General features: G+C 52.1%; 1 protein-coding gene across 4 annotated transcripts in view; it reads left to right on the forward strand.

The window, feature by feature from the left end:
- MSI2 (musashi RNA binding protein 2) overlaps positions 1-19,661 on the forward strand; it is a 263,332-nt gene that overhangs the window by 145,997 nt on the left and 97,674 nt on the right. For all 4 annotated transcript variants that reach the window (XM_075719667.1, XM_075719664.1, XM_075719665.1 and 1 more), the window contains exon 7: positions 15,453-15,501. In XM_075719667.1, coding sequence (XP_075575782.1) covers positions 15,453-15,501 — 49 coding nt within the window. The remainder of the gene's footprint in view (positions 1-15,452; positions 15,502-19,661) is intronic.

The following is a 19,661-nucleotide window of genomic DNA, read 5'->3' on the forward strand; positions in this document are numbered from 1 at the left end:
CCCCTGGGAAAACGCCGCCGCCGCGCCTTACCGTGACCATTGCGTCGGGCGTGGTGAGCGAGGGTGGCGGCTGCGGCCGGGCGCTGTTCTGATGGCTGAAATGGCCGTCCGCTAGCGACGGGGTGCTCCTGCGCAGCTTGTGCCCGTCTCTGCCCGCTCCGGAGCCTGCCCGCAAGCCCTGCCCGGCAAACCCTGGCTCGGTGGCTTTTTGGCCATTTTCACACGTAGGGCGTTCTTCAGCCATCTTGCGTTGGTACTGGAAGTTAACCCTCTGCCCGTGCCTCGAATCCCCGTTATATGGCTAACACGGGTGGAGGAGGATCCCTTTTTAAAATTTTCATATATAAACTGAAGAAAACTACTTTTTCACAGAAATCATTTTGATGATTTAAGTAGCTGCGGGGGGTTGAATGGCTTCGACGTGGTTTTAAACAAAAAAAAAAAAACCCAACAACCCTCAGCTTTTCCTCCGATAGGCTTTAAAAGAGTAGTAACATAATTCCAGAAATCTGGGTACGGTGATTATGCCTGTAATCCCCGGGGTTGTCCAGGGGTAATTAAAAATTGCAGCTGAACCTTGGTTTCGAATGACTGGGTGAGGCTCTGTCAAACTGATGAGAGCTTGCATTGTTGACACGTGTAAAACTCAATTTACCCACCAATAACCGCAGTTCGTGGGCATTAAATCTCTCTCGGAACAATACGATGGCGGGGCACAGCAGGACGCGTTGGAGGGGCTCGGAGAGGGGCTGAGGTGTGAGCGGAGCTGTGCCGAGCCGCAGCCAGCGCCGCTAATTGCTCGCTTTTTAATGTTGCATTCAGCCTTAATAGCCTGTTCTCCTGGTGGATTGCCTTTCCCAGCATTTATTACGGCGTGCTCAGGAGCCTGACCGGAGAGTGGGAAGGGGTGGAGCTGAGGGGAATAAAATCAAGGTAGTACTTTAAAAATTGTCGTGGTTTAGCCCCAGCCAGCAACTAAGCACCGTGCAGCCGCTCACTCACTCCCCCTAACCCGGTGGGATGGGGAGAGAATCGGAGGAGTAAGAGTGAGAAACACTCCTGGGGTGAGATAAGAACAGTTTAATAATTGAAATGAAGTAAAATAGTAATGCTAATAGTAACAGTATAATAATGATAATAATAATAATGATACACGAAGCAAGTGATGCCCAATGCAATTGCTCACCACCCGCCGACCGATGCCCAGCCAGTTCCTGAGCAGTGATCGCTGCTCCCCGGCCAACCCCCCCAGTTTCCATACTGCCCATGACGCCGTATGGTATGGAATGGCCCTTGGGGCAGTTGGGATCAACTCTCCTGGCTGTGCCCCCTCCCAGCTCCTTGTGCCCCTGGCAGAGCATGGGGAGCTGCAAAGTCCTTGCCTGGCATAAGCAGCACTGAGCAACAACTAAACCATCAGCGTGTTATCAGCATTCTTCTCCTACTAAATCCAAACCACAGCACTGTGCCTGCTACTAGGGAGAAAATTAACTCTATCCCAGCCAAAACCAGGACAAAAATCCATCCTGACAGCCCAAACTGATGTTCCCGTCTGAGCTCCCTGATTGAGCTCAGATTAAAGGGGGCCAGGCTGCGGCGAGCGTCCCGAGGTCTTGAGTGATCAGAGCGGCATTTCACGCCCGGCGCTCCTCATTTCTAACACACGGGACAGCACGCGGGCCGGGCGGCGGGTTACCGCTGGCGATTACCGCCAAAGGTCACCGGTAACGATGCTCCGCTGTGGTGAGCGGGCTTAAAAGACACATTGCCACAAACAGCCTTGGGCTTCCGTCCTCTCATCAAGGCTCGCGGGCGTTATTTTAAGAGAGGTAAAGGACGAGTCTAAACCCGCGAAGAGCAGAAATCAGAGCTGGTGCTTCGCGGGCGGGGTTTCTCTCCTCTCCCGGAGGCGGGCGAGGTGCTGTAGCGCGCGCGATGCCGGGCTGCAGGTGCAGGGGAATCTGCGCTCCCAGCGCGGGCTGTTCCGGCGCTGGGGCAGAGCTCTCGGCTTTTCGAGCAGATTGTGAAAGCAAACCCAGGGGCTTGGCTTCTCCCGGTTTTATCGCTAATTTGCGACAGCGGGCATGTCGGTGCTGCGAGCCGCTGGAGCAGGCAGCGCGTCTCTGTGCAAGGAGCGCTGGGGCTCTGAGGTACAGCCTAAAAAAAAAGAAAAAAGCCATAAATCATCAGTGCAATGAGTTTGGTCAGAGTACAGTTCTCTGAATCCGTGTCAGCAGCCCGGGGGCAGAGAGAGCCCCGAGCCGACGATTTCGGCACCTTTCTTGAGGGCAGCAACGCTTGTTACAGCAAGGGGCTGGGTTGCGAGTGTTTTTAAATTAAAAAAATCCCTAAATGTAGAGATACAAGCTATGTTTGATTTGGGGTTGAAGGGCAAGGGAGGAGAGAGTTCTGCGTCGAAGAAATAGCCCTGGAAAAATATTCTTTAATATGCAAGCCAGTGTATGAAAGGAGCAATAAAAGGGAAAAGGATCTAGCAGGAAATAAAATGAAACTTTTTTCCATTACAGTCAAGGGAAACTTAGATGAGTTTTTCTTTGCTAATAAACTACACTGTTTCATTTTGCAGCTGAGCCTTTTGCTGAAGCTGACTGTGGCAATTGTTCATACTTTTTTTTTTTTCCCTTTAAACTCTGGGCAATAAAAAAGCCCTTCATGCATCAGGAAACATAGTAATGCAATACTTGTCTTATCTTCACACTTATTCAGCAGGTATTTACAAAAGGGCAGCAGGAAGCTCTTTAAACTCGTTCCTGTTACTTTGCTCAGGATGTCTCTTCATCAGATCTGTTTACCTGTGTCTGGCCTGCATTGGGACTGCGCTGCAAAGGCAGCTGTAAAAAAAAAAACCAACCCCCGGTTTCTTGTGAACAGAGTTTTTCCTCAATGCGCTCTGTAACAGGCAAGGCTCTGAGCTGGTTTTTGCTGTATGGCTTAAGGGCACTGCCTGAACACCTGTAGGCTGTTACGGTCCGTTTAGTGGGTAAGGTAGAGCTGTGCTTTAGCGCCGTGTGCCCGTACTCCCATTGGGAAGAGAGGTGTGGGGTTAGCTTATTTCTCCGTGGGTTTTGTCACTGGGTGAACGGGAACTTGTTCTTTTCTGCTCAGAGTAACGCGATAATGCAGGGACGCAGCGAATCGCGGCGTGCTGACCGGTGGGTCCCTTGGGTCTTGATTCCAGAAAGCGCTTAAAAGGCAAATGTGCAAATGCTGGTGTTGAATTTCAGAAACCGCGTCTTGGAAGGACTTAACCGGACTTAGCCGTGTGCTCAAAATTGAGCCACGCTTAACAGTAGTTTCCCTTTGTTAGGGGTTGTTCTTAAATCATAGAATCATAGAATCATTTAGGTTGGAAAAGCCCTTTAAGATCATCCAGTCCAACCATTAACCTACACTACCAAGTCTACTCTAAACCAGTCAAGGGTAGACTAGACTGAACCATGTCCCCAGGTGCCACATCTACCCGTTTTTTCAACACTTGGTCAATGGTCAATGCGTGACGCGGCGTCCGATGTGTTGTGCTTTGGTGCTCAGAGATGGTTTCTGATGCTCTTTCTGGCATGTGGCTTTTAATGGTCTCTCTGCACCTCGTTACTTGGCGTGTTTGTTTGTAGTAAACAAACCAGCTGCTCGTGTTTTAGCGGTGCGTCAGTAGGGAAAACGCTGGGTTTGGGAAGAGAAGACTCTGCCCTGTATGTAGCACACTTCATCCAAGGACCTGCAAGTGCTCCACAAATATTTGAAGCTCCTTCTCTGCTGCGAGAGGTTGTAGCCGTATTTGTTCTGGGCGTTGCTGGGGCCAGCTCCCACGTGGAGCCGCAGGGGAGGCTGGACCCTGCCCAGAGCCCGACGGCTGCTGGGGAGCTGGAGGCAGCAGCCGCTGCCTGGGGCTGCCGGAGCCTGCTCTCCCGCTCGCGTACGCCTGTCGTCGCTCGCCGCGGGCCAGGGCGGCTCCGGCAGTGGCCAGCAGCCTAAACGCCCGCCGTCACGTGCGGAGAGCCGGACTCGAGCTGCCAGGCTTCGGGGGGAGCAGACAAAGGCTTCTGTCCGGGGGTGTTTGCTGCACGGCTTGGTGGTGGCCCAGAACAGTCCCTTGCGTAGTTTTGATGGCTTGTCGCTCTGCACTTTAACATCCTTCTTTTTTCAGGAAAAGCACTAATTCTGCCATTCTCTGCCTGCCTGTATGGAGCGCCGCGGCGGGGTGCTGGGATGGATGTGGGGCTGCTGGGGGCTCGAGCAGGAGGGCGGCACTCTCGGAGGGGTCCAGGGCCGAGCCAGCTTGGGCGTTAACCGGCTCCACAGCTGTAAAACCTGAGTTTCTTGTCTGGAAAATGCCTTGTGCCCTCCCGGCCTGGGAGCCGCGCCCTGTGGCTGCTGCAAAGCAAGCGGAGATAGGCAGAGTTTGAACGGGTGCTGTAATTAAATTAAATGACGATGCCCCTGGCGCTGCAGCCTGGAAAGGAAGACAAATATTTAAATGTGTTGGCTTTTCAGGTAGTGGTATGGCTCAGCATGGCTGCAGCCCGTCAGGAGAGGAAGGGGGACGGGCGTGATGGATGCCCACGTGTGCGCCCGCGCGTTCCAGAGCTGCCTCTCCTCCGGCCGGAGCTGGAAGTATTCTTCTCCCAAGCAGTTAGTGATAGGACAAGAGGAAACGGGCTCAAGCTGCGCCAGGGAAGGTTTAGGTTGGAAATTAGGAAAAATTTCTTCACGGAAAGGGTGGTCAAGCATTGGAACAGGCTGCCCAGAGAGGTGGGGGAGTCCCCATCCCTGGAAGCGTTCAAAAAACGGGCAGAGGTGGCACTTGGGGACATGGTTCAGTCTGGTCTGCCCTTGATTGGCTTAGAGTAGACTTGGTAGTGTAGGTTAATGGTTGGACTGGATGATCTTAAAGGGCTTTTCCAACCTAAACCATTCTAGGATTCTATGATTCTATCTCGTGGTTTCCAAAATCTGCGCCAGCCAGGCCTAATGGGCAGCACCTCTTCAGTATTGTTTGGAAAAGAAAACAGATTGCAACTTTGCAGTGCTAATATGCAAACGAGCACTGTGAAGGGAGGAAGAATTATTTCTGCTGACGGCAGCTAATGTTCCGTGAAAGTAAAATCACAAACCGCCTCGCACCTGGCTTGCTGAAGTGCTGAAGGAGCAATGTTCCTCCAGTGCCCCCGTGGCGGCATCGCCTCTGCGCCGGCATCGCCTCCGCGCCGGCATCGCCTCCGCGCCGGCCGGCGGAGGGCAGCGGCCCTTTCCCTGCCCCGCGCACCTTTCAGGGCGTTTCGCTGGGTGGGAAGGCTCGGCCTGAGAGCACCTGATGGAGTAGAGGAGCCGAGATGAGCTTTAGCGTCGTCGGCCTGTGTGGTTGTGCCGTGGCTCTTGTGATATTTGATATATTTAGGCTTCAGCTGGAGCGATGCGGTCACGTGGAGCTCTTGGCATTCGCTTGCAAAAGAGCAAAAGTTCTCCTGCGTTTCAGAAGCCTGAACATGTGAACCCTAATGGCTCCCGCGTCAGCGCCAAAATGAATATTTTAAAATTACTGTGCGTGCATTTAAAAAGTACAGCTTGCGCGTGTTTGTCTTAAATTTTGATCTGGTGATAACACCTTCAGGCAGCTGGTGAGGGGACGGGGCTGGAGCAGGACAGATGGAGCTTGGGTTCTTCATCCGTTTGCAGATCTCGCAAGAACATGGGGAGAACACTTGTGAAAAGTTGCTCAGTTGTCGGGGAGATGTGTAGAAAATAATGCATGGTACGTGCACGTGTACAGGGAGACGGGACGTCCTGAATAACTAGGCAGACGAGGATGCCTGTGGGAGGCAGATCTGCTGATGCCGGCAGGGAACCGAAGGCGAAGATTTCCAGGATCGTGGCTGGCTCTGGGGCCACGTACGGGTCACTTAAAATGCCTGCAGCTTTATTTCCCTTCTAGTCCCACCCTCTTCCTTGTCTCTTAGATGGGTAAAACACAAAGATGTTTTGAGGCAGGGTGAATTAAATGTTTGTAAGAGAGTTTGGACACTCTCCAGCAGATGTTTTGAACTAGATTCTGTTCTTGCCTCTCTGGCGAAGGACGGCAGCGGGAGCTCCGTGATTTAACGCTGGCTTCAGATTGACCGAGATCAGAATATGCTCCTGCTCTTGCTTTTTAACACATACTGAAGTGTTTTTAGCTGTTGACGTATATTTTAAAGTTATCAATTGCTCCCTGTCTCGTACTGTAGCACAGACCAACTTTGATCACAGAAGAAATTTCTGTGGCACCGATTGCTGGCAGAAATGTAGATCGGAGTTTTATTATAGCAGTGATGGAGGCACTGCTCTAATTCACGAATACATTTTGTTAACCAAATGCTACAGCTTCGTGTAAACACGTGTATCGCGTGGCATTAGATCAGTCTGCTTCCGGAAACAAGCGTGGATGTCTGCGTTCTGTCCTTTGTTGGGTTAGCTCGTGCTTTTTTTTTTTTTTTTTTTAAAGAAAGCAGCTTGTCTAGGATGGGCGATGTGGTTGCGTGTGTGGCGGCAGGCATCCGAAACGCTGGAGAGGAGAGAGGGGAGCAGCTCTGCCACACCAGCCGTGCCCCCAGGAGCGTGGGGTCCTCCCAGTGCTGTCCCCCGCGTCCCCGGCCCCTGCAGCAGCTCTCCGGGGATGCCGGCTGCAGAGCTGGCTCCAGCTGCAGCTCGGGTTGCCCTTACCTCGAATCCCATCCGTGGGCAAAACCCCACCAGTGCGGGACTGGTTTTAGCTGGTGTGGCACATCCAAACGTGGGCAATGGCCTCTCTGGGCGCAGAGCAGCCGCTTTCTCGGTGGTGCTGGCCACCATGGGTCCTGCTTGGCTGCAGGCGATTTGGGGCTGCAGCAAAGATGCATTTGTCTCCCTGTCCAACAGTGGAGGTAGTGGTGTGTCGCTGCCTCTCTGGAGTGTCCTGAGGATAATTAATTAAAAATGCCATGGTGCTCAGATGGCGCCAGCTCGGGGTGTGTGTTACGCTGGTGGATACAAAAAGGGTCATGGTGGCATCTCTTGCTTTACTTACATGGCACGTCATCTCCGTCGCCATCCAGAGATATTTCAGGTGCGCAGGAGGTCCCGAACGGCGGCACGCTCGGACCTGCAGCTGTCCCCAGAGACCACCGAGCCCGTGAGCTCGGGCACTGGGCAGTGCCGCGTCTCTGCCCGTTCTCAGCAAAAGGCGCTGCTCTTCTGCAGTGAAATTTTAAGTTCATTGGCGCACATCTCCATCGATGCAGGTCCGTAAGTAGCACAGCATCTGGCAAGTTGTTCTTAGCCCGTATTTTGGGTTGTGTGTGTTGCTAGTGACCACGTAGAGTCGAGTCTCAGGTTCTTGCCGCAGGGTGGTCCTGTGTACCCTCTGTACCCTTTTCCGACGGGATCTCAGAGCGCTGAACTGCAGCTGGATGTTTATTAGCTGCAGCACTGCTGGTCTGGGAGAAGGGCAGGAGGATTGGGGACGTCTCGCTGGCTCCTGTGAGCTCTCCGAGACACGGTCTCGGTGTCAGCTCCTCTGGCTCTCTTACTCCGTTTCAGAAATGCAGCGCTGGAACCTATTTTCCCGTCAAGCTAAGGAGACCCAGGGGACAGCTGCCTGTGCGCTGGCGGGCATAAATTGTTCTGGGCAATTAGACCTGGCTGCAGGACTTGATTGCGGAGATCGGGCCCAGCCCAAGGCTTGCTTTGCTCTGATGGAGACAGGCTATTCTGTCTCCCTGGAAGCGCAGCAAACGTATACGTGCCCTGCGGCCAAGGAGGGGGTAGCGCCGGCGTGGGCTTGCTTGGCGCTCCGTACCGCTGTTGTCTTCAGCCTGGTTTCCATTGCGAAAGGCATCCCTGAAGCACCCACGTTACAGGTAACTGGGAGATGGGGGCCCGCCTCGTCAGGAGAGAGTAGCTGCCGGTGCCCGGATGAATGACGAGCTGCCGGTGCTCCCTCCTGGAATGCTTTGTTCTGCGTCCCTTTTCCTAGCAGGGACCCCATGCCTCTCGCTGGTGGTGGTCTTGCCTGCACAGGGATGTTGTACCTGTTGGCGAAACATCCCTGGGAGTTTATGCAATGCCAGCCGTTCTGGGCGGAGGTCGTTATCAGCCCGAGCTGACGTTACGCCATCTTAGCGGCGCTGGCCTTGCTGTAGTGTAGTGGCACAGCAGCCCCTGATGCTGAAGAAAGAACTGTCTTTATTATGTTTCCGAGTTGTTTGTTTGTTGGTTGGGTTTTGGGTTGTTTATTTTTTGCAAGAACCTTGTGTTCCCAGTCGGTGGTGTTAGCTAATGTGTACTAGAAATCTGATGGGGACAAGGGAAGTTCTCAGCCAAGACAGCAGGTCAAAGGAAAACTCCAAGAGTCCTCATATAGCTTATAACTTGATCTGAGCATGGCAAAGAGCCTTGCTTTCATCACTACTTCATATTATTAATGCCAGAGAAGGAATTCATGAGAAATGGTCTATGGAGTCATCTTTAATTTGTCCTGCTGTGGAAAGCTGTTTTTTCTGGAGAGCATTAGTCATTCTTACATCCCCCTTGGTAGAGTAAGCGTCGAGTAACGTGTTGGTGTTTTGCAGGAGCATCTTAAAGGCCAAGAGTAGCCACTGTGCTTTTTGGCAAGCATTTGGGATGCTCTTTGCCATGTCACGGCTGGTGAGCAAGCCCTGAGATTAACGTGATTGAATGACTGTTTTAATTTCAGCCCTGATGGAGCAAAATTAGTTACAATGATATGTGTGTGTTGAATAAAATTGTAGTTTTATTAGCTATAATTGCTGAAGAAGACTTTTTAAAGACTCGACTGCTGGGGGGAGAAATTGCTAGCACTGGAATTTGTTCTTGCACAGTATGGCATTGATTATTATCGTGGTGCATAATGTGTCAGGCCTCGGTTGGGAAGTAGTCACGGCGAAACACGGGGAAACGCTCAGCGAGGGACCTCACCGTGCGTCTCCAGCTCCCCGGGGGGCTCTACGCAAATCGTGCCTGATCCGCAGAGGATGTGAAGCTCTCGCCACACAGCCGGGAGCCGGGGCTACCTCGTGAAGCTCTAGCCGTTCGTGCTTTCAGCCCTGGAGGTCTCGGCTTCGCTCCCTGGTGCCTTGGCCAAGGCGGCAGCCATCAGGGTGAGCGCAGGAGCCCTTGAGCGCGGCGGGGTGGTGGAGCACGGAGACCGGCCACGCTGCGGGCTGGTGCGGTCGTCGGTGCCGGGACGCGGTGCCGCGCACACCGCTGGCTGGGCCGGGCAGGGACCCGGCCTCGCAGCCACGGCGCCGGGGCGATGAGCGAGGGTGCTGGGGTGCTTCCGACGCCTTCGGGCAGGGGAAGGAGCCGCGCCGGCGTAGGGCGGGGGGTGTGCTGGGCAGAAAGAGGGGGAAAGGCTAAAGTATTTGTTTCTTTGTTTAATTCCGTTGTAATCAAACCCAGAGGCCTGGTGCGGGGGAACCATTTTTTCTAACTGTCAGGCATGTGATATGCATTTGTCTTAATTTATGTGGGGGGAGGTTGTAAATCTGCAGAAGCACGTTGCTGGTGCTTAGATTTCACATGCGCATTTAAAATAATAGCACCTGACAGTTTACTAGCAGCTAAGAGGTTTTTCTGCTTCAGAAAGCAAAATATTGGAGAGTTGTGCAGTGTGTATAAATAATTTGAGGAATTAGACCAGAATACCCAGCACACTTTCTTGGGAGAGCAGACGAAGTGATAGACCTGTAAAGTTTACGAGTCAGAGGATGGAGAAGGTAGAAACACAGCCCAGCTGAATGTCATCCTTCTGTAATGTCTTTTCTCCCAGGACCCAATCTGAATTGCCACAGCGTTCGATTGCAGCGCGTTATTTCATTTGTCTGCCCTAATTATTCTTTACCTTGAAGGGATGGAGAACATAGGACCAAATCTGTTCGGGAGGGTTGGAAACAAACGGCCCCCCCCGTCCCCAGAGGGGACACTGGGGGAAACACAGGAACATCTCGACCTGCTGGAAACTCAGGTTTTGGATCAGGAAAAACTTTCCTGGGCTGGGCGAGGAGGAGCGTGAGGCATGAAGACTGCCGTGTGTCCATTCAGGATAGTTATGGAAGTCTGCAGTTTCCCCACGGAGGTTTTAGTCCGTGAGTGAACTTGATTCAAATGGAAAACAAAGAACTTGGAGATGTGAAATAGCGGCTGTTGTTACTCCTGTGTGCACGCGGGCTCGTTGTAAATTAACGTTGGCTTTGTAAGCTGCGTGTACGTGGACCACCTCCTGGGTTTGCTGCTGCGTGCAGACGTTGCGCGGTTGTAGAAATACAAGATTGAGGCATGAGGTTTTCCAGAAATCGTCCTGGTTTGGTCGTCTCGGCCTTTGGCGGCAGCGCCGTGCTCCCGTTCCTGGAGCCCTGTCCTCCAGCCGCTGGCTGAATCGCTGCGGGTCTTTGCAGAGGATTCGCCCTCTTCGTTACGGTGTGAGCGGCGACGGGCTGGCGCCAGGCTTGATCATCTCTGGCTGCTCGGGACTGCCCCGTGAAAGCCCTGAAGAGGAAAGTGAGAGGAATAAATGGAGAATATTGCGTGTTCTTGTGGCGGGCTAGATCGGTTGCATTACATTCAGAGCCTTTCTGAGTACAATTAATAGTCATTTTATTTAGGTCACCCTGGTTTTGTTGCTTTAAATGTATGCCTCCATTAAAGTGAAAGAAAATCAAATACATTTATCTCTGCAGAGCCTTTTGTGAGCTGGTTGGGCATATTTTAAATAACCCTGGAAACTGTTAGGTTTATTAAAGCCTTTGGCTCCTCCAGTTTTTTTTTCTTTCCTCCTATTCTCCCCTATTCCTCCTTCCAGGCAGTGATTAAAGAAGTGGTATAGCCCTTCCTTTTCTCAGAGCCCCAAGTGGATTGGGAAAAAAAAGTTAAATAAACTAAAGCCCATTAGTTAGGCTTTATATAAGAAACTGGGTCTAAATTGGATATATGTACGGGGTATGCTGGGACAGAGGAGAAGTCTGTTGGGCTTAAGTGTCCATTTGTAACTGGTGTTATCTGGCAAGTCTCTTTTATTTTTTTTAATTTTAATTTACCTTAAGTACTACGACTGTGTTCATTTTGTAATATGCTCTCGTTTGATGCTGATAATAAGTCCAAATTAATCAGCTCCTTTGAGCCTCCATATTGAGCCATGCCACATCTGAAAAGAGAAACTTTTGGATTGCCAGCGGCTTTCTGAGTGCGCTGGGTGGGACGCGGCTCTCTGCTTGGTGGCTCAGCATGCCACACCTGTAGCGGTGAAACGCAGCTCTTTGCCGGTGCCTTGCGTGTCGCCGTGCCCAGAGAAGGCGCTCACAGGAGCTCGTAGCCGATAACGGGGCCCAGCCGACGGCGCGTGGTGGGTGATCGGTCCTGGGTCTGCCCCAGCCAAGTCTTGGAGGTGGCGACCGCGTCTTCCAGTTCTGTCTCTAACCCTGGAGAAAGCTTTCTTCTCTTCTGCGAGCAAGGTGCTGGTTGCATGTTTTGAGTCAAGACCTGGAAAACGTGCTGTTCGAGCCTCTTGAAAATACTGGGCGAGCAGGGGAGCCTCACGCCGGAGGAGGGGGTTAACTTTTGGACAGTCACAGCTCCTGAATCTACTTGAGTTTCGTCTGTGGGTTGGGTTCCCCCCTCCCCCCGAAATAGGGATCAGTTTGCTTACTACAGGGTTTACTGCCGGTTACCTTGACTGTGTCCCTTATTTCTCCTTGATGAAAACTTGAACAAGCCGCTTGTGTTTGATTCACAGAGAACCGTGAGAAACGGGCTGTGTGTGTGAGGCAGTGTGGTTTTCTCATTCTATTCAGCCCTTTGTATATTCAAATTCTTCTAGTTTCAGTTCTTGCTGTTCTGCCAGATTTCCATACCATTGATGGGTTTTCTGAATTAATAAGTTTCTTTCTCCCCCTCCCTCTCATACCCTCGCCACCTTTTTGCAACTGGTGAAAAGTTTTTCTAAGTGCGCTGCCCTCTCCATATTGATTTTCTTCTCTTGCTTGTCTAACCGGCTCTTAGATGTTTTATTTTGCAAAGCATTAATAGAATTTTCCTTTTGCCGTTGCACTTTATCTATTCAGGAGGTTTCAAGAAGTCTCATTGTGTCACCGGACTATGGAGGAAAGAGGCTATTCTTCTGTTACAATGGCTGCCCTAAAAAATAACGCAGGGTGGGGTAAACTCAGAAAGGGCAGAGACGGAGATAAAATGTTCTGACCTTAGGAAACAGAAAAGATAACCAATTAGACATTGTTGAAAGGGCACCAGCTGGCTTAAAGAACACCCCACTGATTATTTTTTCTTAAAGGCGTGCTTGGTCCACGTCTGAAACTCAGCTGTGGAGCCGCTTGCCCCCGTGCAGGTTTTCAGATTTGAACTGCCAGGGCTGACCCTTTTGTAGGCAGCTGCGTGCCCGGTTCTGATCCCAGAAGTGGGTCCCGCTGCTCGGAGGGATGGAGCGCCGGCCTCCGGGGTATCCGTGCTTTTCGGGGTCCCAGCCAGCACGATGGAAATCTCCTGGATTAGCCCATGCAGGCTGCGTTTCTTACTGCTAATAAGGATTTATTTGCATAAAAAAGATCCCTGCCAAGATCATCATTCCAGCGAAGCAGGGCCTTAGTACACATGGCACAAAACGTTGTTTGCCCGGAGGACGTGTATCTGGCGGGCGAGACGACGTGTCACGTTGTGCAGGTGGGAGAGGCAAACAAAAGTGCAGATCCCCAGCGTGACCGGGAACCGGACCCAGAGCCCCCTGACGCCCTCCAGCGCCTGGTCCCATGCCAGGATCTGTCCCTTCCCTGTCACGGCAGCACTCGGAGGAGCAGGACGAGGCCGCCCAAGAGGTTCAGACCCGTGGTGGTGCTGCCGCGGGGCGCAGCTGAGCCCGAGGGAGGGTTTTGCACCCTGCAGCTCAGGGCTTCAGCCTGCTGGGAGACTTTGGGCTGAGACGTGGCCATGCTAAAGCAAAGTTAGAGTCGTGTTGTGCCTCGTCTGACGTCTCTTCTCCCCCTAACAGCAATACAAGCAGCCCTTCTAAAGTCCCCCGTAATGTCCTTGCAGGAGGAGGTGTCATTTTGAAATGTGTGGGTCCAGCCAGGAGAGCCTGCACACTGCGGCGGCCTCGGGGTCGGGGGACAGAGGACCTCCCCGGGCTGGTGGGATCTGTGCCGCGGTGCGTGCCAGACCTCTCTGGGCTCTGCCGTGGGGTTTGAGGCAGAAAGGTTTCACTGGAAGAGTTGCATGTTAAAACCTGTGCAACAGCGATTGGCGTGGGGACAAAAGGGTGGTCGGCACGCTCGCGTGGACCGAGATGGAGGAAGCGGCGATGCTCTAGGAAACAGCATTAGGTGCAACGTGTAATTTTTGATTCCAGTGAGGCCAAGACCTGTGAGAATGAAAAAGATTGCTGTGCAAATGTAACCCTGGAGCAGAGATAAGCAGTGGTGGTAGGGTGAAGGGCAGCTCTGTCCTTATCTGTCTCCTGGTATTGCTCATACCTGTGAGTTTTCTTCCTTGGAGCGAAGAAAGACAGCAGGACAAATGGTTCTGTGCTTAATGTGGTTTGGATTTTTCAGTGCATCAGCATCTTTAGGTCTCATTCAAGATGGGTATCAAGGAGGCATGCTGTTCTCCACCATCTCAGGCTGTTGCTAACACATTTTGCAAAGCACTTTGACCGAAAAAGTTAAGAACAAGTTAACCAGAGGACGGTTTTTTGATGACTTTAGGCATCGTGTAAGCTTTTGCTGCGCTGTATTTTTTTACTATCTCCTGGAACATGTTTCAGTCCCGTAGTTAAGAGAGGTTCAAGCTGTGTTTTTACCACCTTCCCAAAATTGTCTCTTCCCAGCCGAGACTGAGATTGTAATTCTGCACAGAAGTAGGCTGGATGCGTGTTCCCTGCATAAGAGGACTACAGTCAAACTATACTCCCTGAACCATGAATTTTATCCAGGCAGGAGCTTTCAAATCCTGCTGTAATTCCAGGATCAGCTTAAGGCAGCAGAAGCTGGCACAGCCACCGAAAGCGGTCCCACCTTCCCCTAAGGTGCTGCTTCTCTGCCTGCCGCAGCAGCCCGCCTCTTGCGTCAGCACAAGCGCTGGTTTGGCCGTGCCGGGAACATGATCTGACTTAAAACGAACCTGGAAGAGAAAGTGCGGTTCATTTTAACCTGGCGAGGTTCCCTGGCTTGACCTGCTGCGCAAACATGTTGGCAGAAAGGAAGAGGTCAGCTCAAAGCGGGCGCGGGCCGTTGGGGTGAAAGGTAGACCCTTTGGTGGCACTGTGTAAGGCGAAGGGACCGTGTAACTGCGTTGTAAGTCACTTGCCTAAAATAAATGATTTATAGAAAGCCAGAATGTAAGAACATGGAAGTATCATAAAAATTACTGGGGGAAAAAAACCCTAAAAAGCCCCTGAAACAAACAAAATAACCCACCCCCACAGACAACCAGCGGAGCCCTTTAAAGAATAAAACCTTTTCTTTAAAGATCTTCTCCCTTCCCCCACCGTCTTCTGCAATTTAGCGGTGATGCAGGTTTTCATCAGCCTCTAGTTTAAAACGGGGAATAGCAAGTCTGTAATTTCTTTTCAGAAAGATTGCCCAGGACGTTTCCTGCAGCATGCAGGACCAACCTGCCCCAGCTCCTGCAGCCTCTGAGCAACAGTTTAAAATGAGATAATGCTGGAAAATAAACTCCAGCACAACATCCTTCTAAAATAAGTGTAAAATTTTAGGTGTGGCTGCACAGATTAAATGGAGGTGGAATAAATCATGCAAATAGTAATGAAAGTTGAAAGCAATTTGGTTGCACTTCAATACGTTTCATCAGTCATCTCTCTTCTGAAGTGGAAATGCCAAGCCTGATGCGAATTAAACTTTCTCCCTCCTCCCTCTCTCCCCTCTTTCCTCTAGCTTTTCAAAAGGCCTTTTGAAAACCTCTGAATACCTTTCTTGGCTGACCAGATTTTACCCTGCTCATACTTCTCAAAACCTCCTAATGCTCAGCTAAGACAGTGACTGCAATTTGGAGAAGTCATGGGCTTGATTTGCATCCACGATTCCTCTCTTGGCCCTTCCTTGTCTCCCCACAAAAGGGAAGAAGGCTGAGATGAGGCACAGACAGGGACCAGCGAGAGGTGGAAGAGCTCCTTGGATATTTGGCTTTTTAGGGCAACAGAACTTTTAATGTTTGCTTTTCTGCTTTAGAATCCCATGTCAGCTAGGACAGGGGTTGAAAACCACAGATTTCCAAAAGAAAGAGCTGGCTGAGCAAAAGCAAGGAGATCTGATGCATCGTTTGCACCCCAGTTGAGGCTGCTCCTGCCTTTGTCTCCCCTTCCCAGTTTGTCTGTTGTGTTTTTGCGACCCGTGCAGCCGGTGTGTTAAAGCACGCATCTCCCCTCTTCTGTCTTGCAGGTAGAGGACGCCATGCTTATGTTTGACAAGACGACCAACAGGCATAGAGGTAAGAGAGAACGGGAGCTCAGACATCACGTTTTGTGACAGCTTCTGCATGGTGAGCACAGCCAAAACTCAGCGTCAACACGGTGACCCAGTGGCTAAATCCAGTGGTGCTAAATCAGCGGAGCCGTTTGTGTTTGAGACGGCTCCCCCTGTCCTGCAGGCGTTGCAGAGGCCGGGCGGCTTGGCATGTAGTGCCACGTCATGTAGATTTGCTTATTAGAGATGATTTTTCTGGCCTGTCTAATGACTGATCTTCGGGAGGAGCGTTGTCAGGCTCCGTGGCGTCCCTGGAGATAGTAAAGCCCAGGGAGCTGTGTGCGGTGAGGGAAGCAGAGGGTTTGTACCGAGGTGGCTAGCGTCAGGTTAAGCGGGGCATAAGGCCAGTTAAGCTGAGATACCACGGAACTGAGGTGCTAAACCCTGCTGGGGTTTCACGCACGCTGGAGCTTTGACGCTGAGGCCTGCTTGTCCTCCAGCGATGGTAGCTCAGAATAAGCAGGATCTCCAGAAGAGGAATTTCCCTCCACATATTTCACAAGAGAGACAAGGTTTCATCATTGCTTGTACAGTTCTGTGAAAATGAGCTGAGGATTATTTTCAGTGTTATGGCCATTCCTTTCAGTGGAAATAAATGATGCTCCTCTGTCTCTCGGCGAGAGGTTCACGTTATCGCTGCCGCAGAGATGCCGAGCTCCAGGCAGAGAGCAGCCTGGCAGCCGCTCCGTTCGGCTGGGCGGGGGTAAAACGTACCTGGGCTCCCACCGCGGCACCAGAAACCGCGCAGGGTTTCCAGGCTCCGAGACCCGCTTCCCTTCTCTCCGAACAAGATTAATTTCATGCCACCGGTCTCCTGCTTTAGCACATCCCGTGTTTGGAGGCAGCGCAGGAAGCCAGCGCAGCTTGTGGCTTCTGCCCCCGTGCGACGGCGTGGACGTGTAGCCCCAAGGTTTGTCGCTTGCCCTCCGCGCCCCGGACGCTTGAGTTTGCTCTTTGTGGGGGCTCCCTTGATCGATACGGTTATTGTCTCGACCTCGAGGGTGTCGGCTGCTCGGAGCGCTGTTGTGGCCCGTTTGTTTAGGGAGGCTGTCGGAAGGCGTAAAGGAGCCCGCGCCCGGCCAGGCAGCGATGGGAGCCCTGGGAAGGGGAGAGGGGAGCAGCCCGAAGTCCCCGGCCGCTGCCGCCTCACCTCGTCTCCACCTCCATGGCAGGGTCAGAAGACCTGACCTCCCAGCGCTGTCGGAATTATTCACGGCTCTGATATTTGCCTTAATGAGCAACTTAGTGCGTGCAGAGGGCCGGGTGAGTCAGGCGAACCCCCAGGATAGCATTCCCTCCCTCCAGCAGTTCCCTCCCAGGCACTGATCCCTCTCTGAAGCCAGGGATTGTAGTACCCTGGAAAATTCAGCAGCAGCGACCAAAAGTCTTGCTTGAAAAGATAAGCGCTCCAGAGCCAGGGAAGGCATGCGAACAGCCAGTGCCCATCAGTTTTGTAACAGGAACCAAGCGTTCAAAACTCCTACATAGTTTTGGAAAGTTCAACCCCTGACAACTTCCTTTTATATCCAGGGAATTTTCCATCCTTCTCTTTGCAACCACCCTTAAACGGGCCATAAATACCCTTCTCCATTCGGGATCTTTGCACGTTGTTTGTTGCATTGAAGAGCTGCCTCATGCGGTGCTTTTGTGCTGGGCACGAGGGCCCCACATCCCCGCCCTGCCACGGTCTGCTGGCAGCTGGCCTCAAGGGCTACTGGGGGGCTCTGGTCCCAGCAGGGCGCGTACTCAGCAGATTTGGCCCCTGTGAATGTGTTTCAGCGAGTCTTCTGCCTGCTTCTGTTTGTATTCCTCGTTTTCTTCTCATAAACTGTTTCTTAACCTGGCAAGTTTGTGCGGCGCGCATCAGGTAGGCTGGCAGTGCATCCTAGCGTTCGTCTCCATGCCCCGTCCTTCTGAAGCCTTCGCCGCCCGATTCGCAAGTCCCTGACCTGTGGTTTCTTGTCTCTGCCTCTGTCTCCCCGCAGAGCAGGTCTCCGCCGTCCCTCTCCAAGGGCGCAGGAGGCCGGAGGCATGGGGGGCTCCACGTGGACAGCTTGTCCTGGGGGACATCCGTCTGTCCTGGCGGACATCGGTCTGTCCTGGCGGACGTCGGTCTGTCCTGGGGGTCGTCAGGCTGTCCTGCGGCACAACTGCAGCCCATCGGCAGGGCTGGGTGGCCCCAGCAGCTGCCTCATCCCCAGATAAAAGGGTTCTTGCTCCAGAGACAGGGAGAGAAAGTCTCCATTTGCTGAAATGTCCCAAATCCTGGAGTTCTGTTCCCACTGGAGGCTCTTGGCTGTGCCTGCAGTGAGCTCTGTTCCTGCGCACCGACCTCACTGGTGGTCTCTTCAAGAGCTTGTGCCTGCCTGGACTGGGCTGCGCTGCCGGGGCAGGCGGGACGCTCTGCAGGGACGTTGGAAGTAGAGCGCTGGTGTGTTAGCCCTTCCTTTGCTTCCTGCAAGACGCTCGTCTCTTCCCCGCGTGCCTCAAGGTGATCCCTCCTCCGGCCCCGCCGGTGGCACTGTGCTGCTGTCAGCACTTGGCGAGGCGTGGGGGCACCGGGAAGCGTTGCCGGTTGTGCTCCGCGAGTGCTGAGCTCTGCTCTAAGCGCTCCGGTTCAGCTTTTCGGTGCTCTTAGGGGAAGCTGGAATGGCGTGCTGGGGAGCCCCGCTATCAGGTGTGAACCTGAGCGATAAGCCCCAGAGGATGGGTTCCTCTTTGAAAAGCATCTTTGCACTGTCTTAGCTGGAGAAAAGGTCCATAACTGCTGAAGCTGAGGGCTGCAGATCTAGGGGGGCACCTTAGCTGCCGTGAAACCTCTCGGCTTTTCCACAAAGGGCTTTTTCCCCACGATGTGTGTTGAAGACAAGAGGCAATAGGTCTTTCTTTTTTCCCCCAGGAATTTTGTGAATTTATTCCATTGGTTAATGTTTTTTTATCGCCTGTTTTTTCTGCATGCAAGCCGTAACATTTCTCTTTGCATTAGCATCCTTGCGTAAGCTCCTAGACGAGATCTAAGGGGGGAGGGGGGAACTGAGAGTCTAAAAGGCCCAAAAGCAGACTCCAAGGGGGTTCCCTGGCAGCCGGGAGGGCCGGCTCTGTTTGTGAGCTGTATCCCAGGGAACAGCCTTACCCTTTTGCTGGGTGAAGGACAATGCTGCTTGTTCACCGGCATTAGCCAAAATTCCTGCGAGCGGGTGAAGCCCGGCCGGTGCCGAGGGGCTGCGGCTGGAGCAGCTGCCAGAGGGGCATGAAAGTCTGAGCTCCGGGTCCTTACCTCTGCCAAGTGCAGGTGGAAGGAAGAAACAAGTGGAGAGTCATCTTCATCGTCACGCTTGAATTTATCTAGTCTTTTCAGACAATTTTTCCTTCTCTGTACAGGTAGCTACCACTAATCGGGCTAATAAACGGGCTAGTGGGCTGTTGTGATGAAGCGAGTTCTGCCGCATCGATTGTGTATAAAATCACCCCAGATTTTACAAATTGTGACGTTCTGATTGTGTTGGAAACGTGTTTAAAATGCGGTAGGGTGCAGCAACGGCGTTAATGGCAATTCGTAAAACCACTTGCGGGTTGCAATCTGTATCTTCAAATTAGCCAAGGGAAAGAGAAATGGCAGATAAAATATCCGTTGTGGTTTACTGTAGTTAGTCTATGCCTAGAATAATCAACGCCGGCAAGGGAAAGAAAAAGTATTAAAATTCACTCCCTACTGCTAGGAGGCGAGATAAATTTCCTTGCAAGCAAATTGAGACTATTTGTTGACATAATTCTGGCACGCGTGTGTTACTCGCGTGTGTATTCTGATAGTGCGTAACTCGCCTGCGCGCGCGGCACCGGGCCAGCGCCGATTACTTAGTGGGAACGCACAGATTTAACCAGGCGTAGTAAGAGGGATTTTCAAAGCTGCTCATTGCTGAACAGTTTTATTAATACCTTGGGAAGGCTTGAAAACCCCACCCAAAATAAAACTTAATGCCTTGCCAATGGAGCCCATAACTTTTAGAACATTAAAAATGTCATCAAGCTAACCACGTTGTTGCCTCTGCTGGTGTCTTTTTCTCTTTTAATATCCAACTGTTCCTGGATGTTCTCTAAGGAAAATGAGACTCGGAGCTATTGCAT

Source organism: Pelecanus crispus, chromosome 12 (genome assembly GCF_030463565.1).
Source record: "Pelecanus crispus isolate bPelCri1 chromosome 12, bPelCri1.pri, whole genome shotgun sequence".
NCBI lineage: Eukaryota > Metazoa > Chordata > Aves > Pelecaniformes > Pelecanidae > Pelecanus > Pelecanus crispus.